At 40.0% G+C, this 23327-nt stretch overlaps 2 protein-coding genes across 2 annotated transcripts; both read right to left on the bottom strand.

Annotated features, from left to right (window-relative positions):
• Positions 1 to 282: 282 nt before the first annotated feature.
• LOC135625680 (agglutinin-like) lies at positions 283 to 17975 on the bottom strand. Its single transcript, XM_065130769.1, has 5 exons — positions 17736 to 17975; positions 3599 to 3787; positions 3241 to 3462; positions 742 to 930; positions 283 to 534 (listed from the first exon to the last, which is right to left on the bottom strand). The coding sequence occupies exons 1-5, from the start codon at positions 17973 to 17975 to the stop codon at positions 283 to 285; spliced, it is 1092 nt and encodes a 363-aa protein (XP_064986841.1).
• Positions 17976 to 19113: 1138 nt separating this feature from the next.
• LOC135625681 (agglutinin-like) lies at positions 19114 to 22674 on the bottom strand. The gene is made up of 4 exons (XM_065130770.1): positions 22435 to 22674; positions 22077 to 22298; positions 19573 to 19761; positions 19114 to 19365 (listed from the first exon to the last, which is right to left on the bottom strand). The coding sequence occupies exons 1-4, from the start codon at positions 22672 to 22674 to the stop codon at positions 19114 to 19116; spliced, it is 903 nt and encodes a 300-aa protein (XP_064986842.1).
• Positions 22675 to 23327: the final 653 nt, after the last annotated feature.

Here is a 23327-nt window from a genome sequence, read left to right on the forward strand (position 1 = left end):
CCCAAATAGCTAAGTAAATAACTTGTACTAAAACTATTAGCGGCTTTGGCACCTTAACAATCACAATATCGTCAAATAAGAGCCGTGGATTCCATCACGAAAGGCACACCAAGTAATGATAAGATATCAAAGTGGATTCGAGAACATTTCATTATTTATTGAAAGCAACACCGAACAACAAGGATAACAACGATGATGACAATCATGGCAAGAACCATAATAGTAATCGTTGCTTATTTATTACATCATTCCATAGATAGGAACACGAGCCAGTGCATACACTTAGTTAGGCAATGAGCAGTGAATCCCAATAGCGTCAATGGCTGTACCAGCTCGCCCAAAGAAGCCCAGAATCCTACTCCCCTCCTCTAAAGTAAGGGCGAAAGAAGAGCCAGTCTTGTTACCGACACTTATGGATGCACCCTTGTTAGTATCAAGAGTAAGCAACATCACAATTGCATGTCGCTGATAATTGGATAATGCATGAAAGTATCCGGAGATAGAAGTGAAGTACTCGTCCTCCTCAAGGATGATCTGCAAAAAAGGATCAAGGATTTAACGAGAAACAAACAATGGGAAAAAGAAAACTAATATTGCAATGTATTTTCAAGAGAAATTGGTTTGACTACCAAACGTGTTGCTAGAAAACATTCATCTGGTCGAACCAGTTTATATGGTTGGACAAAGACACGAAGTTGATAAGTGTGTATTTATATACACATAGATGTATAGATGATATACCTCCTTGGAAGCGCCGGTGGTGGTTCCACGTTTGTAGGTGTGGGAATTACCGTTAAGAATGTAGGTAATCTCCAACCCCACAATGTTATCTCCGTAATAGATTCGAAGTTTGGTAATGTGGTCGGCTTGTCCCATATCCCACACATTCCCTCCGTTGCCACCCCATGGCCCCACCTTCACCATTCTCCCCTGCGTGCATCAGAATAAACACCACATGTCATCCATCCATCTATGTTGTAGTATACGAGCAAGAGTAGTTGAAGAAGTCAGAAAAGGGATGGAATTTTGAAGACTAACAACGCCACTCACCATATTAGCAGCAACTGAGAATAATGAATGGACGCGCACACTCCCTTGGCGGCAGAAGATGCTATTGCAGGACTTGGTGCTGGGAAGGGCATCGGATGAGGGTATTTATAGCCCACCATTCTAGTTTGGATAAGTATGAGCTGATGTATACATCAAGGAAGAATTGCACCCCCCACCACCACCGTCCTAAAATCTCACGGAAACGTGAAACATGCATATTCCGTGCTCTTCCTTTTTTTTATTGCTTGCATGCAGTGTAATTAATTGTTTGCTAGGAACGAGATGCGAGGACTTCCGACGGAGTCGGTGAGTAAATATGATAATCTTGAACACGGTGGCCGGATGGTTGAGCCCAACAGCACCACTATCTCCTTCCATTGCCTCAGACGACGAGCTCCATCTGCATCTTGTCCTTGTGGATAACCTCCAATTATAAGGAAACATGGGTTTGGTGGTCGGCCGCCTCGTCTCCTTCCTTCAGATGAGAAAGGACGGGCTCCATTGTCCACGGCCTGCCTGCTTAGTGCTTAGAGCCTCTAACTTCTTCGTCTCGTCTCGTACTTGTCATGACAGACGCATGCCCATTATTGTCACCAAGGTGAGGTGTGGTTAGGAAAATTATCTATCAAGAATAATCAAATAAATTTGATTATTTCTTATTGACACCTCTAATATTGTTTTGAACATACAAATGCTAATCGATAAAGAATTGTTTTTAAATATAATTTTCAGTTACCTAAGGAATATGAATCATATTATTAAATGGCGAGGAGCCTGATCTCCTGACTTGATAATATGTTGGTTCACTCTAATGTGAACTTTATCATTTATTTCTATCATCATCACTAAAGTTTAAGATTTTTTCGAAGAAAAATAATTATAGACTCTAAAATAAAAATCAATCCTAGCAGAAGCAAGTATTGAAATAAAGAATTAGATATCATATCCAGGTAAAGAGAGTTACGCGCTCATGCATATAAAATCTAGTATATTTTGAAGATGTTAGATGACGAATCGAGTAAATATTTTGACTCTTTATAGCAAATATACCAAATCAAATCTCATCCTCGCCACTTACATTTGCAAAGAAAAAGAAAAAACATTGTGACAATGGCTGTATGAATGAGAAAGTATTGTTACAAGAGTTATGGGTTTTGTATTTGAATACAAGTTACATTAGCTTGTAGTGGCCCTAGAGAACTCAAAATGAGATCCTTTATGCTCACACGATTCGTTCCCCAACTTTTCTTTTCCATAAAATCATGACATGCATTTTGGCTAAGGACAGGGTTCGTAAACTTGAGAGATCTATTCAACATATAAGTTATATATAAATTGAATGGACAAAATCTTGTCAAGGATGGTTCAAACTAAATTGTGATGGTTCGTTTAATGGAATAGATGGCGGTTTAGGATATGTTTTGCATGATTTGCTCGCCATATTATCTTTATTGGTGGTAGGTAAATATAATAAAAAGGCATTACGTCATATGAAGCGTAGTGGTGATCCAGGAGGGTAGGGTTTGAAAGCGGCTTCACGAAATGATGATATTTGGCGTATCGTCATAAAATCGAATTTTGAATTCATCGTACAAATTCAATGCAACTTCATCGTACCATGGATACTTCACAGTCCGGTCACTGACATTAAATATTTGTTACATAATTTCGAGGACTACAAGTTTATACATGTAATCAGGTGGCTATTCGGTTGGCCAATCACTCTGGAGTAATAAAATCTTCCTCATTTTAAAAGAAGGGAGTGACCCATGGAATATTTTGTGCTCGTTGATTGGATATCCGAGAATAAATAAGTATTAGACATTCTGAAAAATTATTATTATTTTTTATTTGGACAAAAAAAAGACTTACATTACCCAAATCAAATCATCAGGCATATCACAAGAACGGCTTCCACGATGATATATTGTTCATATTTACGCGAAATGACATAGGAATGCAACCACCGATTGGATTCAACTATCATCATGTCGTCAATTAGCGTACAATAACCTGTGGACCCGTAACATATTTCTTGTTTTATTCAAAGAAACACAACGACGACGACGACGACAATTTCTGCCACTTATTTATCGCCCCAACCAAGCAGATACATTGCAGCAGCCTAAGACACAGACACCATGGCGTGACGTGTGTTTAATTTGGTATAGTGCAGTAAACTCCGATTGCCTCGATGGCATCGATGGTAGAACCTTCACGTCCGAAGAAGCCTAGAATCTTACCCTCATCCTCTAGATTTAGGGAGAAATGACTGCCAATCGAATTGCCGGCGCTCACAGAATTGCCCTTGTTGGTCTCAAGGGTAAGTTGTGTTATGAAAACGTCTGTCGTCCACATCGTCTTGAAATGTCCAGAGATGAAAGTGAAGTATTCGTCCTCCTCTAGAGTAATCTATACAAGCAATCAAAGATGTAGTTAGACATAAACCACCAAAAAATAGTTAGGGAATTCGCTAGTATCCTAGGAATAATTAATTGTAACCTTTGATCAATAAATACTAAATGCATGTTTTCAGCTTTGACAGTACCTCTTTGTACTGGGGTGCATCACCTCCGACGTGGATGGTCTTCTTCTTGCCGTCGACGGTGAAGGTGAAGTCAAACGCGAATACGGCATCGTTGTAATGAATTTTGACGTTGCTAATGTGATCCGCCTGTCTCATATTCCAGGTTTTGCCGCCGTTGCCACCCCATGGTCCTTGCTGGAGCACGCCCGCCTGCAACCGCACCGGCCGCCAGCAACGAAACCACCACCAAATTAGTACCATATATAGCAACAAAAGATATATATACAGGCAGGCATGCAAGCATGGCCTGCCCCAAATTAACACACAAGAAAATCTATGAAGATTGCAAGAAATGGAATCAAGCATCGCACCATTATCCGACTTGTATGAACTACTTCTGCGGAAGATATTAGTATGTAATGCAGGTATGAATGCGCTTGAAGAAGAAGAGCAACGAGTGGGGGTACTTATAGCCCTGCAGCCCTGAGTTTGGATAAGTATGAGGAGGCAGTGGCCCTTTTGCTTCGATGCCTGCCAACAGATCTCGCGCGTAGGTAAGCAAACAAACGTGAGTTTGGTGCGCGAGAACTGATGGATACACACGTTAATGCGTCATCCCTCCCGCAGTACATCAAGACGTATAATCCAAAATGAGATCCTTCCTTCTCCCATGCATGAAACGTGAAACATGTTGTGTAGCAAAGATTACGTCTTCTCCTATATGAAACGTGAAACATGCGGAAACAAGTTACGAGGACTGCGAAGAGAGCCGGTGCATCGTACAGACAACCTTATCTCTTTCCATTGCCTGAGAGGGCGACCTCGAACCTCCACATGCTGCGCATCTCGAGCCTCAAACCTCGACTTCTCCTTGCCGTTTTGCATATGGACATGGCACTTCCGAAAACAATTGAGACTCCGCGTCCCACAGATCGAGATGAGCAGATTATGTCATGCGAGGTAGGATTCGGTAACATGGTTGGATATACTAATTTTACATTAGATGAGATATGCATGCATATCCGACCAACTTACTTTCTCACAGTACAGTTTGGATGGGAATTCAACTGCGAAACTTAATCTTCCAAGCTGACCATGTGGCGTCCTTACAAAGCGGCGATTAAATATAGACCGAGCAATTTTCTATTTTTTCTGAGACTCGTGATATAATAATTTAATGGTTGATATTGAAGGTGTATCCTATCAAAACATAGATGAACCACTAAAGATATGTATAATTTATTAAAAAATAGATATTAATGTGTTATGTAACCAATAGCGAGCTGGGAAAAGCTTGTGAACGCTACATGGGAGGAGCACAAATTCTTCATCTCATTAACGACTCTTTTCCAACATATTCATTTGAAACATCACATTATCATCATCCTATTCCTATCCCGAAGAATTATCATATATGATGGGGAAGAAGTAAACTTATATCTGATAGAAGATATGAGAGAGGTACACGTGGAATAACATCCTTGCTTCCTTATATCCTCAATCGATCTATGATTTGAGGATAAATCATGAATTTGCGTAACTGATCTGATTACGTGATTTGAGCATTTGATCGACGGAAATCTCTTCCTCAATCACCTCAATGAATAAAATTCATCCCTTTCACAATATATTACTCTATTCTACGTGGTATCAAAGTACCTGTTGTCTCGAGCAAAACATTGACCTTCCTCATCGTCCGACGACTGTAATCCCTCTTCTCTACTGTTTTGCCACTACCAATTTTTTCTTCTGCTCGGCGATCCATCTCCTAAGCCTGATCTCTCACAATCTGTCGATTTCACTATTCTGTTTGACAATTCTTCTCAGACCGCAAAACTTGCTCGGTGACTTATTATATTTACTGTCATTGCTGCGACTTCAGTCGCCGAAGGCCACGCTCCCCTTGAACGATCCAACGTCTCCCCTCTATCACTTCCATTCGACCCGTCGCCAGCGACCCTATACTCTTCCTCAGATCTATTGCTGCTCCTCATCATAACTCCTCACTACCGCTGTGTTGGAGATGGAGGAGCAAGGAGAAACAGAATACTACGATACGAGTAAAAAGAATCCTTTCGACTCAAGAAAACTGATGTAGTATTAAAAACAGGAGAATTGATAAGACACTTACATTTCTCTGCTTGCTATCTCAATCTCTCAATCTATATCTAAATGCCTTGTTACATGAACTACGGTCCTATTTATAGGACCTAATGACAACCACCCTAACTACTAGATCACGAGGTGGTTAATGAAACCACCATATAACTACTAGATCATGATTCAAGTGGTTATTGAAATCATCATGTAACCACTAGATCATGATAATAATCTAGATAGATAACTAGAATCAAATCTCAACACTCCCCCTTGATTCATAGATGCATGGAAGTGATTTGGTGAGGATATCCGCAACTTGTTCATCCGTTCCACAATACTTCATTGTGATGGCTCCACTTGCTTGAAGTACTCTTTAAAGCTCCTGCACAATCACTATCAGTGAAACCAAATAATTTGCATTTAAATTTTGTTTTGAACATCCATTTTAACCCAATCACTTTCTTTCTCCCAAGTTTCATTCTTCTCAGTTGACTTGATTTCCTCCTTCATTGCTTTTCTCCATTCCTCTTTTTTAACTGCTTCCTCAAAAGTTGTCGGACCTGAAATAAACAAAGCAAATATTGAGTTATAAATTTCTGTCAGTGATTTGAAATTTCTTGGAGGGGTTTCATCTGAGGAATCTGAATTTGAACTGCTATTGGGTGGCTGACGATGAATTTGTTGGAGCAGGATCTGTCACTTGATTCTGCGAAGTGTCTAGTTCTGCTGGAATCTGCATTTGTGTTTCACCTTTATTGGTCTCCCAATTCCAACTTGCCCTTTCATCAAACATAATATTTCTGTTAATAATAACTTTGCCACTAACAGGGTTATATAATCGATATGCTTTAGATTGTAAAGAATAACCAATTAAAATGTATTTCTCTGATTTTTCATCAAGCTTGTGATGATTTTGTGAATTCACCAAAGCATAAGCAATACAACCAAGAATAACACTTGGTTTCATACCATACCAAGCCTCAAAAGGAGTTCGATTCATAACAGCCTTTGTTGGTGAAATATTCAACAAATAAACTGCTGTTGCAACTGCTTCTACCCAAAACTGATTTGGAAGATGTTTTCCTTTAAGCAAACTTCTTGCCATTTCAACGACAGTCCGATTCTTTCGCTCAGCTACACCATTTTGCTCCGGTGTATATGGTGCTGTCAATTCTCTGTGGATACCATTTTCTTCACAAAAAGAACTAAACTCATTAGATAAAAATTCACCACCTCTATCTGTCTGAAGTGTCTTTATATATCTACCACTTTGTCTTTCTACAAGTGCCTTATGTTAGGATCGAGAGCACTAAGAGGGGGGGGTGAATTAGTGCAGCAGAAATCTTACAGCAATTTAAAACCGAAAGGTGCGTTCGTTCGATAAAATCTATTATGATGCAAAAGCCGATTCACAGTTTGTATTTAATCGCAGTTTGCGACTAAGCGCAGATTGCGTCCAAGTTCAGTTTACGTCTAAACTCAGTTTTACGTCTAAACACAGTTTTACGTCTAAACGCAGTTTTACGTCTAAACGCAGTTTTGCGTCTGAACGCAGTTTTACGTCTGAACTCAGTTTTACGTCTAAACGTAGTTTTACGTCTAAACACAGTTTTACGTCTAAACGCAGTTTTGCGTCTGAACGCAGTATTACGTCTAAACGCAGTTTTACGTCTAAACGCAGTTTTTCGTCTAAACGCAGTTTTACGTCTGAACGCAGTTTTACGTCTAAACACAGTTTTGCGTCTGAACGCAGTTTTACGTCTGAACGCAGTTTTACGTCTGAACGCAGTTTTACGTCTAAACGCAGTTTTGCGTCTAAACGTAGTTTTACGTCTAAATGCAGATACTGAACTTTGAAAAGCGTTTTATGAATGCGCAGAAAGCAGTTTGCAGTTATAAATGGAATCAATACGTTAACGTAAACTGCAATGTAAAGATCGTACGAAAACATCGATTTACGTCTTAGTGCAGATTCGGAAAGATCTGAACTTAGAGAATCGTTCGTAAAAGCGCAGAGGGCAATAGCTATGTAGGAGGTTTGCAGTAATGGTAAAGTGCTCAAAATAAACGCAAACCAGAGATTTAGAGTGGTTCGGTCAGCCTTGACCTACTCCACTTTTGGCTTCCTCCACTGATAAGGTTGCCGACGTCAACTGGAGGCCTTCCTTCAATAGGCGAAGGCCAACTGCCCTTTTATAGTTTCTCTCCTTTTGACAGGCTCAGGAGACAACCCTTACAGATCTTTTCTCTCCTCTCTTTACAACTCAAGACTTGAAGAACAGAAGAGAAGAGAACTTTTGGACTTTACACAAGTTTGAGCTCTTATAATCACTGAAATGATCAAGAATTCGGTGTGGATCTGTATCTTTTCTGTGCTGAATGGGTGGGGTATTTATAGGCCCCAACCCAGTTCAATTTTGGAGCTTAAAACGATCAAATCCCGGAATTCCGGGATCAGGCGGTTGCACCTCTTGACTGGAGAGGTGGCACCGCCTGGTAGAGCTCGAAGACTGAGCTCAGGCGATTGCACCTCTCTGCCAGAGCTCGAAGATTGAGCTCGGTGGTTGCACCGCCTGGCAGAGCTCGAAGTCTGAGCTCGGTGGTTGCACCACCTGGCAAAGCTCGAAACTGAGCTCAGGCTGATGCACCTCTTTGCCAGAGCTCGAAGACTGAGCTCGGTGGTTGCACCGCCTGGCAGAGCTCGGTGGTTGCACCGCTTGGCAGAGCTCGAAGTCTGAGCTCGGTGGTTGTTCCGCCTGGCAGAGCTCGAAACTTGAGCTCTGGCGGTGCTACCTCTTGACAGAGGAGGTTGCACCGCCCAATCTCGCTTGGAGACTGAGCCCTGGGCGGTTGCACCTCTTGGCTGGGGCGGTTACACCGCCCAGTCTCGCTGGGAGACTTAGCCTGGGCGGTGCTACCTCCAACCCTGGCGGTGGCACCTCTTTCACTATTCCAGCTCACTTGGTTTGGCTCCAAACTTGGTCCAAACCAGTCCGAACTTGGGCCTAATTGGCCCCTACTTGGGTTATAGGATTAACACCTAATCCTAACCCTAATTAACGTGCTAACTATGAATTTAAAGACATTTTCTAAGCTATTACAAAGTCCGCAAGTCAAGACTTCTTCTGGCGAGCTTCCGGCGGTCTTCCGATGAACTCTCGGAAACCATTCTGCGGACTCCCGGCAAGCTCCTAGACTTCACGATTTGATCTTAGCAAGTTCCAACGAGCTTCGTCGGCAAGCTCCGATCTTTCTCGGCGAGCTCCGTGAACTTCCAACGAACCTTCCGGTGAGCTTCCGAAAAACCCTTCGGCAAGCTCCCAACTCATTCTCGGCTATTTCCAGTAGCATTCCCGACGAACCTTCGGACTTCCGTCGAACTCTCGAACTCGCAACAAATCCTTCGCGCTTGACTCCGACACTTTGTTTCGCTTTATGTCTTCATTGTTATCATAGTTAATCCTGCACAACAAAACAAAACTTCGATCGAGACAATTAATCCTAAGCAATTAACCAAGTTGTCCGACATGTCATTGGTCCCTCGACGCTTCGTCCGATTCTTCGACGCATCGTCCTCTTCTGCAGCCTATTGCCCAATCGGCCAGTCGACTCCGCAACTCCGATATCCTTGGCACAATACCCGCTCTTCTTGGCCCGATGCCCGAGTCCACGGCCCGAAGCCTTCTGTCGATACGTTGACCGATCCACCGGCCCGACGTCCAATCTTCTGACATGTTCCTTCGGCACAACATGATTTTCCTGCTTTAATTGTCTCATCCTGCGTCACTCAAAACGCAGATTAAATCATAAATATATATCAAGTAGTTTCATCATCAAAATACGAGATTCAACAATGTCCCCCTTTTTGATGATGACAACCACTTGATGACGGAGTTAAACTTAACTCCCGGAGTTTAAACAAACTCCCCCTATCAATATGCCATATTGATAGAACCTTGAATTCAAACTGAATTCAAGTCTTTGCAATATTCATCATGAATGCTTGCAACACGTCAACATGAACATATGCATAAACTTATGCATCACATGTCATGTCATCAACATACTTCTCCCCCTTTGTCATCAACAAAAAGGAGAAGTATCACAATTAATCGTTTGTGTGTGATATTGGTTCAACTCATTGCATGAAAATCATAATATCAAGTTTTATTATCATGCAATCTTGGAGCTAGAAGATTTAGCAAGTGTTACATCATGCTTAGAACATTCATGCTATTAAGTTTTAGATATGCAAGTTTTATAGCATATAAGATAGCACTTTTTGGTAATGTTCAAGATAGCAAGTTCTACATCATGCAAGCTAGCAAATTAGAGATGTTCAAGAAGGCAACTCTTGCTTCTTGAAAATTTTGTTCACTTTGCTAGATGCGCAAGTTAGCATTTTTGCCTCTTGAGATAGGCAAGATAGCACATTTGCTTCTTTTAAGATAGCAACTTTTTGCTTCTCTTTAGACCAACAAGCTAGCAATTTTTACGATATACAAGTTTCACAATATATAAGCTAGCAAAAATTTCGAAAGCAAATGCAAGATAGCTTTCTTGTGTAAGCTCATGATTCTTGCTTCCTATTGCAATGTGTAAATTGCAAGTTTTGCTTCTTGAGATATTCAAGATAGTGATGTTCAAGAAGACAATTTTTCTTCTTGAAATAAGCAAGTTAGCAATCTTTGCTACTTAAGATAGGCAAGCTAGCAATCAAGTTTTTGCATCTTCTTGACTTGTACAAGCTAGCTATCTCCCCCTTTGTCATTGTAAAAAAGAAAGAGAGAATACAGTTTTGTAGTTCTCTTTTCCTTTTAGAACGATTTCAAAATCATGACAAATGATGAATAATCAAGTTATGAATGTCAAGACAATTTTTCATCATGAATATTTTATCATTGCATGCATCATTATCATAAGTTGACGTATTACATGCATGATATCATATCACCATTCATAATTACATTAATGTTTCATATCATGATGGTATCAATTTTGTCAAATTATATCCTACCATGCATGATCAAAACTTCTCCCCATTTTATCATTGAAAACAAGAAGAAAGTAGGGGGAAGAGCATAAAAGTGTTAAATATTTCAATCATTTCAAGGCATTTACATCATAGATCAAGTCATGATTCGTGATTCATCATAAAGCAAGTTAGTTTTCAATCATCACATAAGGCATTCAAGGAATTTTTGAAACATAGTAGAATGATTAATTTAAGCATACAATGTTTCAATCCAATTGCAAGATCAAGATTATGATTTAGATAAAACTTATTCAAATTAAATCATTAACTTGAAGTTCATAATCAAGTCATTAAAATTAATTTCGAGATTCATAAAATATCATGAAATCATTAATCTCGATCAAATGGGAAAAGCATTTTTTAAGAGATTCTTTTTCATCTAAGCATGCCTTAGTCTTTATATGCCAAATTAAGATAAGCATAAGGCAAAGAAATCTTGTATTATGAGATATATGGTATCAAGGCTCATGATTCATTTGAAAAGATATAGTACAAAGAGCAACTTGAAACATTCTTATCAAAGATCACATTTTAAAATATTCCAAGTTTCAAGATATCAATATGACACTTCATTGAAATGCATTTCATTTGAAGAAACCCTTTTTGATAAATGTAGGGAGCATAATGAACGATCTTGATTTATAAAGAGCTTCATGTTATAATTATCAAGATCATTATTATGATTATTCTCTTTAGCAAAGAATCACAAAAGCACTTTATTTTTGCATAAGAAATCTCATTGTATTATGATTTATAAATTCTTTTTCTGCACATGAATCATAGGAGATATGAATGTGAAACAAATCTTTGCAAGCAAAAACACTATCATTCATATTTCAAGATGGAATTTATAAGCAGGAATCATTTCATCAAATCTATTTTAGAAAAATATTTTTTATAAGTGTATGAGAAAATCTGATTGTTAGGATATCAATTGTTAAGTGAATCCGAAAATGAAATTAACATTTTCATATATTCAGACATGATTTTTGCTATAGATCTTGAAATTAAATCAAGAAGATCAAACAAGCTCATGATCATGGATAACTTAAAATCTCATGCATAAAATTGTTAATAACCATTTAATATTACATCTTTATGCATTACTTTAAATCAAACGTGATTTCATTCAACAATGTTAATCAAACATGATACACATTATTACTTCTTAACCATGATCAAAATCATTTTATTTGTTTATCATGCAATATTATCATTTTTTAAATTATCAGCATGATCATAATTTTTGTATTTTTATTTTTAAACATGTAATTTTCAAGAAAATTAATTCTAAACTAAAAAAGAAAATATATCATGAAAGCATCAAGTAATTTCAAAATAAATTAGGGGGATTTCGATTACCTCATCATTGTAGGCTGTTAAGGCGTAGTTTGCCGCCTTGCTTTTGTTGACTTTCTCTTCTTCGGAGGAGCTCGATTCATCCCAATTTTTGTTCTTCTTCTTGCGTTTAAAGCAAGTAGTTCGATTCTTTTTGCTTTTTAATTTTCGTTTCATTTGTAGTTTAAGTTCACCATCACTTGAGCTTATGCTCGAGTGGTCTTCAAATGTTCTATGTCCCAAATCCTTCCTGTTCTTTGGAAGGTTATTGTGTTCAACATGTTCATCATGTGCATTGTGCACCATTTCATATGTCATCAATGAACCAATTAGTTCTTCAAGTGGTAAGTTGTTTAGATTTTTAACTTCTTGTATTGCAGTTACTTTTGAATCCCACTTTTTAGAAAGAGAACGCAAAATTTTGTTTACGAGTTCAAAATCCGAAAAACATTTTCCAAGAGCTCTTAAACTATTGACGACATCCGTGAAACGGGTGTACATGTCGCCTATAGTCTCGCTTGGTTGCATTTGAAAAAGCTCGAAATCATGCAATAAAAAGTTAACTTTCGAGTCTTTGACTCTACTAGTTCCCTCGTGCGTGATTTCAAGTGTTCGCCAAATGTCAAAAGCCGTTTCGCACGTGGAAATCCGATTGAACTCATTTTTGTCCAAAGCGCAAAATAAGGCATTCATAGCCTTTGCGTTTAAAGAAAAATACTTCTTTTCCAAATCCGACCATTCGTTCATCGGTTTAGAGGGAAGTTGAAAACCGTTTTCAACGATATTCCATAAATCCAGATTTGGAGAAATCAAGAAAACTCTCATTCGAGTTTTCCAATAAGTGTAGTCCAATCCGTTAAAGAACGGTGGACGAAAGACCGACAAGCCCTCTTGAAGAGCCATTTCTCTCGGGTGTAAATCCGAAATGAGAAATAACCCGCTCTGATACCAATTGTTAGGATCGAGAGCACTAAGAGGGGGGGGTGAATTAGTGCAGCAGAAATCTTACAGCAATTTAAAACCGAAAGGTGCGTTCGTTCGATAAAATCTATTATGATGCAAAAGCCGATTCACAGTTTGTATTTAATCGCAGTTTGTGACTAAGCGCAGATTGCGTCCAAGTTCAGTTTACGTCTAAACTCAGTTTTACGTCTAAACACAGTTTTACGTCTAAACGCAGTTTTACGTCTAAACGCAGTTTTACGTCTAAACACAGTTTTGCGTCTGAACGCAGTTTTACGTCTAAACTCAGTTTTACGTCTAAACGCAGTTTTACGTCTAAACGCAGTTTTACGTCTAAACGCAGTTTTGCGTCTGAATGCAGTATTACGTCTAAACGCAGTTCTACGTCTAAACGCAGTTTTACGTCTAAACGCAGTTTTGCGTCTGAACGCAGTTTTACGTCTAAACGCAGTTTTACGTCTAAACGTAGTTTTGCGTCTAAACGTAGTTTTACGTCTAAACGCAGATACTGAACTTTGAAAAGCGTTTTATGAATGCGCAGAAAGCAGTTTGCAGTTATAAATGGAATCAATACGTTAACGTAAACTACAATGTAAAGATCGTACGAAAACACCGATTTACGTCTTAATGCAGATTCTGAAAGATCTGAACTTAGAGAATCGTTCGTAAAAGCGCAGAGGGCAGTAGCTATGTAGGAGGTTTGCAGTAATGGTAAAGTGCTCAAAATAAACGCAAACCAGAGATTTAGAGTGGTTCGGTCAGCCTTGACCTACTCCACTTTTGGCTTCCTCCACTGATGAGGTTGCCGACGTCAACTAGAGGCCTTCCTTCAATAGGCGAAGGCCAACTGCCCTTTTACAGTTTCTCTCCTTTTGACAGGCTCAGGAGACAACCCTTACAGATCCTTTCTCTCCTCTCTTTACAACTCAAGACTTGAAGAACAGAAGAGAAGAGAACTTTTGGACTTTACACAAGTTTGAGCTCTTAGAATCACTGAAAAGATCAAGAATTCGGTGTGGATCTGTATCTTTTCTGTGCTGAATGGGTGGGGTATTTATAGGCCCCAACCCAGTTCAATTTTGGAGCTCAAAACGATCAAATCCCGGAATTCCGGGATCAGGCAGTTGCACCTCTTGACTGGAGAGGTGGCACCGCTTGGCAGAGCTCGAAGACTAAGCTCAGGCGATTGCACCTCTCTGCCAGAGCTCGAAGACTGAGCTCGGTGGTTGCACCGCTTGGCAGAGCTCGAAGACTGAGCTCGGTGGTTGCACCGCCTGGCAGAGCTCGAAGTCTGAGCTCGGTGGTTGCATCACCTGGCAGAGCTCGAAACTGAGCTCAGGCTGATGCACCTCTCTGCCAGAACTCGAAGATTGAGCTCGGTGGTTGCACCGCCTGGCAGAGCTCGAAGACTGAGCTCGGTGGTTGCACCGCCTGGCAGAGCTCGAAGTCTGAGCTCGGTGGTTGCTCCGCCTGGCAGAGCTCGAAACTTGAGCTCTGGCGGTGCTACCTCTTGACAGAGGAGGTTGCACCGCCCAGTCTCGCTTGGAGACTGAGCCCTGGGCGGTTGCACCTCTTGGCTGGGGCGGTTGCACCGCCCAGTCTCGCTGGGAGACTTAGCCTGGGCGGTGCTACCTCCAACCCTGGCGTTGGCACCTCTTTCACTATTCCAGCTCACTTGGTTTGGCTCCAAACTTGGTCCAAACCAGTCCGAACTTGGGCCTAATTGGCCCCTACTTGGGTTATAGGATTAACACCTAATCCTAACCCTAATTAACGTGCTACCTATGAATTTAAAGACATTTTCTAAGCTATTACAAAGTCCGCAAGTCAAGACTTCTTCTGGCGAGCTTCCGGCAAACTTCCGGCGGTCTTCTGATGAACTCTCGGAAACCATTCTGCGGACTCCCGGCAAGCTCCTAGACTTCACGATTTGATCTTAGCGAGTTCCAACGAGCTTCGTCGGCAAGCTCCGATCTTTTTCGGCGAGCTCCGTGAACTTCCAACGAACCTTCCGGTGAGCTTCCGAAAAACCCTTCGGCAAGCTCCCAACTCATTCTCGGCTAGTTCCGGTAGCATTCCCGACGAACCTTCGGACTTCCGTCGAACTCTCGAACTCGCAACAAATCCTTCGCGCTTGACTCCGACACTTTATTTCGCTTTATGTCTTCATTGTTATCATAGTTAATCCTGCACAACAAAACAAAACTTCGATCGAGACAATTAATCCTAAGCAATTAACCAAGTTGTCCGACATGTCATTGGTCCCTCGACGCTTCGTCCGATTCTTTGGCGCATCGTCCTCTTCTGCAGCCTATTGCCCAATCGGCCAGTCGACTCCGCAACTCCGATATCCTTGGCACAATACCCGCTCTTCTTGGCCCGATGCCCGAGTCCACGGCCCGAAGCCTTCTGTCGATACGTTGACCGATCCACCGGCCCGACGTCCAATCTTCTGACATGTTCCTTCGGCACAACATGATTTTCCTGCTTTGATTGTCTCATCCTGATCGAAGCATCCTGCGTCACTCAAAACGCAGATTAAATCATAAACATATATCAAGTAGTTTCATCATCAAAATACGAGATTCAACACCTTGAATTTTCGAAAATTATCAAATGTTTCAGATTTCAATTTCAAAAAATATACCCAACTCATGCGACTATAATCATCCGTCAACAATAAAAAATATTGACTTCCACCAAATGATTTTGTATTCATAGGTCCACATAAGTCAGCATGAACTAATTCAAGACAATTAGATGCTCTCCATGCTTTTCCAATAGGAAATGATTTTCTACTTTGTTTGCCATAAATACAACCTTCACATACATCAAGTGTATTAATCTTAGGCAATCCAAAAACCATTCCTTTTTGACTTAACAACCTTAAACCTTTAATGTTAAGGTGTCCATATCTTAAATGCCATAAACTAGACTCATTCTTTTGAGTTGTGATAAGCACATGTCTTTCAATATTTGACACATCAAGTGGAAACATCTTGTTTTGTGTCATGCAAACATTTACTATAATCAAACCAGATTTCTTATCTCTAATAGTGCATGAACCATCATCAAATATTACTGAATACCCATCATTTACTAATTGTCCAACACTCAACAAATTATGTGATAAAGTAGGAACAAAGAAAACATTATCAAGGTATTTTACCTTCCTTTGATTTGTCTTCACCTCAATTGTTCCTTTCCCTTCCACTTGGATTTGCTTATTATCTCCAAGTCTAACATTCAACTTGTGAGTCTCATCAATATCTCTAAATATTGATTTTATGCCTGACATATGATTAGAACATCCACTATCCAAAAACCAAATATCATTTGAGATGTTATGAATTTGTGAATGAGTCATAAACAACTTACTATTTTCTTCATTTTTCTCCACATAGCTTGCTTGCTTTTCTCTTTTCCAGCAATCTGCCTTCATGTGACCAAACTTTTTACAATAGTGACATTGAATTCCACTTTTGTAATTTTGATCATAATTTGATTGCCCTTGTTCATCAAAGTGTCCTCTTCCTCTTCCATTTCCTCTACCACGAAATCCTCCTCTGCCACGTCCTCTTCCTGTTGATTTTTTGTCTTCTTTTGAGGTAGAAGACTCCCCCTTAACCAGAAATGCTTTTTCTTCACTTTTTTCAAGTGACCTGTTCAACCTTACTTCATGTGCTTCCAAGGAACCCATTAGTTCATCAAATGAATAAGTAGATAAATCTTTTGATTCCTCAATTGCGGCAACAACATGATCAAATTTCGGAGTTAAACTTCTCAAAACTTTTGCAACAATTATATGATCAGGAAGATGTTCACCATAAGATTTCATTTGACTAACAATTTCAGTCACTCGAGAAAGAAAATCTTGCACCGATTCATTGCTTTTCATGAACAAAATTTCAAACTCACGACGGAAGGTTTGAAGTTTTACTGTAATCACCCTTGATGAGCCTTGAAATTCATTTTGAAGTATCAACCAGGCTTGCTTTGAGGTTGTCGCTGTTGCAATTCTTGAGAAGATCGTCTCATGTACAGCTTGTTGAATGAAGAACAATGCCTTTGAGTCCTTCTTTCTATTCTCCCTCAGCCTGATTTCGTCATCTGGATATGCATATCCATTCTCTATTAAGTCCCAAAGGTCTTGAGACTTGAATAGAGTCTTCATCTTGATACTCCAAAATTCATAACTTTTGCCCGAGAAGATTGGGATAAGGGGTTGAGACACGGAATTGCCGTTAAAAGCCATAATGCCCAGTTCAGATTGAAACTAGGCTCTGATACTACAAATGTTGGAGATGGAGGAGCAAGGAGAAACAGAATACTACGATACGAGTAAGAAGAATCATTTCGACTCAAGAAAACTGATGTAGTATTAAAAACAGGAGAATTGATAAGACACTTACAAGATACCAAATACACACAGATTCTCTATCTTTCTCTGCTTGCTATCTCAATCTCTCAATCTATATCTCGATGCCTTGCTACATGAACTACGGTCCTATTTATAGGACCTAATGACAACCACCCTAACTACTAGATCACGAGGTGGTTAATGAAACCACCTTATAACTACTAGATTATGATTCAAGTGGTTATTGAAATCATCATGTAACCACTAGATCATGATAATAATCTAGATAGATAACTAGAATCAAATCTCAACACGCTGCTCCTCCTCCTTCGGCAGCTACAATCCTCTGGTCATTACTAGACCTCCATTGAGTTCTTCAATAACGTCGAGAAGAAGCAGGTTGCACGGTAGGAGGCTGAGCGCTCCAAATTCCTTATTGCTCGTGCCAGTAGGAGAGACACGTCGCCATCATCCAACTCTCCTAGGACGTCATGTTCGCCAACGTTGTCGAGAAGAAGCAGGTTGCACAGTAGGAGGTCGAGCGCTCCAAATCCCCCGTCGCCTCGATTCATCCTTAGGGCAGATTTGAGTGTTTCCATCATCGTCATATGCTTGGCTTGTCACATCAGCAGCGACGAATCCGCAACCATATGCTCCTGTGCCCGCGACCTCCTCGCTCGATATTCGCTAAATTAGTTCATATTCTAAGCATGTCTTTTTCATCTACATATGACGCTCCAATTATTCTTTCCTCGAGAAACAATAGTTCTCCTCAACATACAATACTTATATTCATCAATGCTGCAACTCTAATCCACTTCAAACTATTCAAAAGCGGCAATTATACATCTCGGCAAGCACAATTCTCTGATCTTCTTTTTTGATATGAACTATTAGGTTACATCGACGGCTCTCTCAAATATTCATCAGAAAAAATCTAAATACCTAGAGAACCCATCCCAATAACAGATCCTGATTAGTGGCTACGAAAAGAACGTCTTATTCTATAAGCAATTCAAGCCTCAATCACTAGCTTCAAAGTACCATTAATATCTTTGTATAATACTACGTTAGAAGCATTGTCAAAGTTACACATTCTCAATGGCATAGGAGACGAATATAAGAAACCGACATCAATAATTCATGTATGAGACTCACCGATGTCATTTAAAGAACTGTATGATAAGTCGATTGATCATTAATAATATTTGAAAAGAGAAAAGAGGATGACATGACCAACTATCATAGCTCAATTCAATCAAAAATCTAAAAGAAAAAGCAATCAAAGCAATAATGACATCAACAAAGGATCGAACAAGATGTCTTCTGGATACATGGTAATACGTAGAGCCATCATCTTCTATTACACTATCAATCCTTCAATCATGGTGATAACTTTAATCCCAATAGCTTTGTAAATAACTTGTACTAAAACTCTTAGCAGCTTTGGCACCTTAACGATCACAATCAATAGAAGGTCACCTGCTAGCTCTTTGACAAAATTGGGCATACATAGGAAGTGATTATCGTCAAATAAGAGCCGTGGATTCCATCACGAAAGGCACACCAAGTAATGATAAGATATCAAAGTGGATTCGAGAACATTTCATTATTTATTGAAAGCAACACCGAATGACAAGGATAACAACGATGATGACAATCATGGCAAGAACCATAATAGTAATCGTTGCTTATTTATTACATCATTCCATAGATAGGAACACGAGCCAGTGAATACACTTAGTTAGGCAATGAGCAGTGAATCCCAATAGCGTCAATGGCTGTACCAGCTCGCCCAAAGAAGCCCAGAATCCTACTCCCCTCCTCTAAAGTAAGGGCGAAGGAAGAGCCAGTCTTGTTACCAACACTTATGGATGCACCCTTGTTGGTATCAAGAGTAAGCAACATCACAATTGCATGTCGCTGATAATTGGATAATGCATGAAAGTATCCGGAGATAGAAGTGAAGTACTCGTCCTCCTCAAGGATGATCTGCAAAAAAGGATCAAGGATTTAACGAGAAACAAACAATGGGAAAAAGAAAACTAATATTGCAATGTATTTTCAAGAGAAATTGGTTTGACTACCAAACGTGTTGCTAGAAAACATTCATCTGGTCGAACCAGTTTATATGGTTGGACAAAGACACGAAGTTGATAAGTGTGTATTTATATACACATAGATGTATAGATGATATACCTCCTTGGAAGCGCCGGTGGTGGTTCCACGTTTGTAGGTGTGGGAATTACCGTTAAGAATGTAGGTAATCTCCAACCCCACAATGTTATCTCCGTAATAGATTCGAAGTTTGGTAATGTGGTCGGCTTGTCCCATATCCCACACATTCCCTCCGTTGCCACCCCATGGCCCCACCTTCACCATTCTCCCCTGCGTGCATCAGAATAAACACCACATGTCATCCATCCATCTATGTTGTAGTATACGAGCAAGTGTAGTTGAAGAAGTCAGAAAAGGGATGGAATTTTGAAGACTAACAACGCCACTCACCATATTAGCAGCAACCGAGAATAATGAATGGACGCGCACACTCCCTTGGCGGCAGAAGATGCTATTGCAGGACTTGGTGCTGGGAAGGGCATCGGATGAGGGTATTTATAGCCCACCATTCTAGTTTGGATAAGTATGAGCTGATGTATACATCAAGGAAGAATTGCACCCCTCACCACCACCGTCCAAAAATCTCACGGAAACGTGAAACATGCATATTCCGTGCTCTTCCTTTTTTTTATTGCTTGCATGCAGTGTAATTAATTGTTTGCTAGGAACGAGATGCGAGGACTTCCGACGGAGTCGGTGAGTAAATATGATAATCTTGAACACGGTGGCCGGATGGTTGAGCCCAACAGCACCACTATCTCCTTCCATTGCCTCAGACGACGAGCTCCATCTGCATCTTGTCCTTGTGGATAACCTCCAATTATAAGGAAACATGGATTTGGTGGTCGGCCGCCTCGTCTCCTTCCTTCAGATGAGAAAGGACGGGCTCCATTGTCCACGGCCTGCCTGCTTAGTGCTTAGAGCCTCTAACTTCTTCGTCTCGACTCGTACTTGTCATGACAGAAGCATGCCCATTATTGTCACCAAGGTGAGGTGTGGTTAGGAAAATTATCTATCAAGAATAATCAAATAAATTTGATTATTTCTTATTGACACCTCTAATATTGTTTTGAACATACAAATGCTAATCGATAAAGAATTGTTTTTAAATATAATTTTCAGTTACCTAAGGAATATGAATCCTATTATTAAATGGCGAGGAGCCTGATCTCCTGACTTGATAATATGTTGGTTCACTCTAATGTGAACTTTATCATTTATTTCTATCATCATCACTAAAGTTTAAGATTTTTTCGAAGAAAAATAATTATAGACTCTAAAATAAAAATCAATCCTAGCAGAAGCAAGTATTGAAATAAAGTATTAGATGTCATATCCAGGTAAAGAGAGTTACGCGCTCATGCGTATAAAATCTAGTATATTTTGAAGATGTTAGATGACGAACCGAGTAAATATTTTGACTCTTTATAGCAAATATACCAAATCAAATCTCATCCTCACCACTTACATTTGCAAAGAAAAAGAAAAAACATTGTGACAATGGCTGTATGGATGAGAAAGTATTGTTACAAGAGTTATGGGTTTTGTATTTGAATACAGGTTACATTAGCTTGTAGTGGCCCTAGAGAACTCAAAATGAGATCCTTTATGCTCACACCACTCGTTCCCCAACTTTTCTTTTCCATAAAATCATGACATGCATTTTGGCTAATGACAGGGTTCATAAACTTGAGAGATCTATTCAACATATAAGTTACATATAAATTGAATGGACAAAATCTTGTCGAGGATGGTTCAAACTAAATTGTGAATTGTGATGGTTCGTTTAATGAAATAGATGGCGATATGTTTTGCATGATTTGCTCGCCATATTATCTTTATTGGTGGTAGGTAAATATAATAAAAAGGCATTACGTCATATGAAGCGTCGTGGTGATCTAGGAGGGTTTGAATGCGATTTCACGAAATCATGATTTTTGGCGTATCATCATAAAATCAAATTTTGAATTCATCGGACAAATTCAATGCAACTTTATTGTACCATGGACACTTCACGGTCACTGACATTAAATATTTGTTACATAATTTCGAAGACTACGAGTTTATACATGTACATAAGAAGCAATCCAGGTGGCTATTCGGTTGGCCAATCACTCTGGAGTAATAAAATCTTCCTCATTTTAAAAGAAGGGAGTGACCCATGGAATATTTTGTGCTCGTTGATTGGATATCCGAGAATAAATAAGTATTAGACATTCTGAAAAATTATTATTATTTTTTATTTGGACAAAAAAAAGACTTACATTACCCAAATCAAATCATCAGGCATATCACAAGAACGGCTTCCACGATGATATATTGTTCATATTTACTCGAAGAAATGACATAGGAATGCAACCACCGATTGGATTCAACTATCATCATGTCGTCAATTAGCGTACAATAACCAGTGGACCCGTAACATATTTCTTGTTTTATTCAAAGAAACACAACGACGACGACGACGACAATTTCTGCCACTTATTTATCGCCCCAACCAAGCATATACATTGCAGCAGCCTAAGACACAGACACCATTGCGTGACGTGTGTTTAATTTGGTATAGTGCAGTAAACTCCGATTGCCTCGATGGCATCGATGGTAGAACCTTCACGTCCGAAGAAGCCTAGAATCTTACCCTCATCCTCTAGATTTAGGGAGAAATGACTGCCAATCGAATTGCCGGCGCTCACAGAATTGCCCTTGTTGGTCTCAAGGGTAAGTTGTGTTATGAAAACGTCTGTCGTCCACATCGTCTTGAAATATCCAGAGATGAAAGTGAAGTATTCGTCCTCCTCTAGAGTAATCTATACAAGCAATCAAAGATGTAGTTAGACATAAACCACCAAAAAATAGTTAGGGAATTCGCTAGTATCCTAGGAATAATTAATTGTAACCTTTGATCAATAAATACTAAATGCATGTTTTCAGCTTTGACAGTACCTCTTTGTACTGGGGTGCATCACCTCCGACGTGGATGGTCTTCTTCTTGCCGTCGACGGTGAAGGTGAAGTCAAACGCGAATACGGCATCGTTGTAATGAATTTTGACGTTGCTAATGTGATCCGCCTGTCTCATATTCCAGGTTTTGCCGCCGTTGCCACCCCATGGTCCTTGCTGGAGCACGCCCGCCTGCAACCGCACCGGCCGCCAGCAACGAAACCACCACCAAATTAGTACCATATATAGCAACAAAAGATATATATACAGGCAGGCATGCAAGCATGGCCTACCCCAAATTAACACACAAGAAAATCTATGAAGATTGCAAGAAATGGAATCAAGCATCGCACCATTATCCGACTTGTATGAACTACTTCTGCGGAAGATATTAGTATGTAATGCAGGTATGAATGCGCTTGAAGAAGAAGAGCAACGAGTGGGGGTACTTATAGCCCTGCAGCCCTGAGTTTGGATAAGTATGAGGAGGCAGTGGCCCATTTGCTTCGATGCCTGCCAACAGATCTCGCGCGTAGGTAAGCAAACAAACGTGAGTTTGGTGCGCGAGAACTGATGGATACACACGTTAATGCGTCATCCCTCCCGCAGTACATCAAGACATATAATCCAAAATGAGATCCTTCCTTCTCCCATGCATGAAACGTGAAACATGTTGTGTAGCAAAGATTACGTCTTCTCCTATATGAAACGTGAAACATGCGGAAACAAGTTACGAGGACTGCGAAGAGAGCCGGTGCATCGTACAGACAACCTTATCTCTTTCCATTGCCTGAGAGGGCGACCTCGAACCTCCACATGCTGCGCATCTCGAGCCTCAAACCTCGACTTCTCCTTGCCGTTTTGCATATGGACATGGCACTTCCGAAAACAATTGA

Source organism: Musa acuminata, chromosome BXJ2-10 (assembly GCF_036884655.1).
Source record: "Musa acuminata AAA Group cultivar baxijiao chromosome BXJ2-10, Cavendish_Baxijiao_AAA, whole genome shotgun sequence".
NCBI classification, from domain to species: domain Eukaryota; kingdom Viridiplantae; phylum Streptophyta; class Magnoliopsida; order Zingiberales; family Musaceae; genus Musa; species Musa acuminata.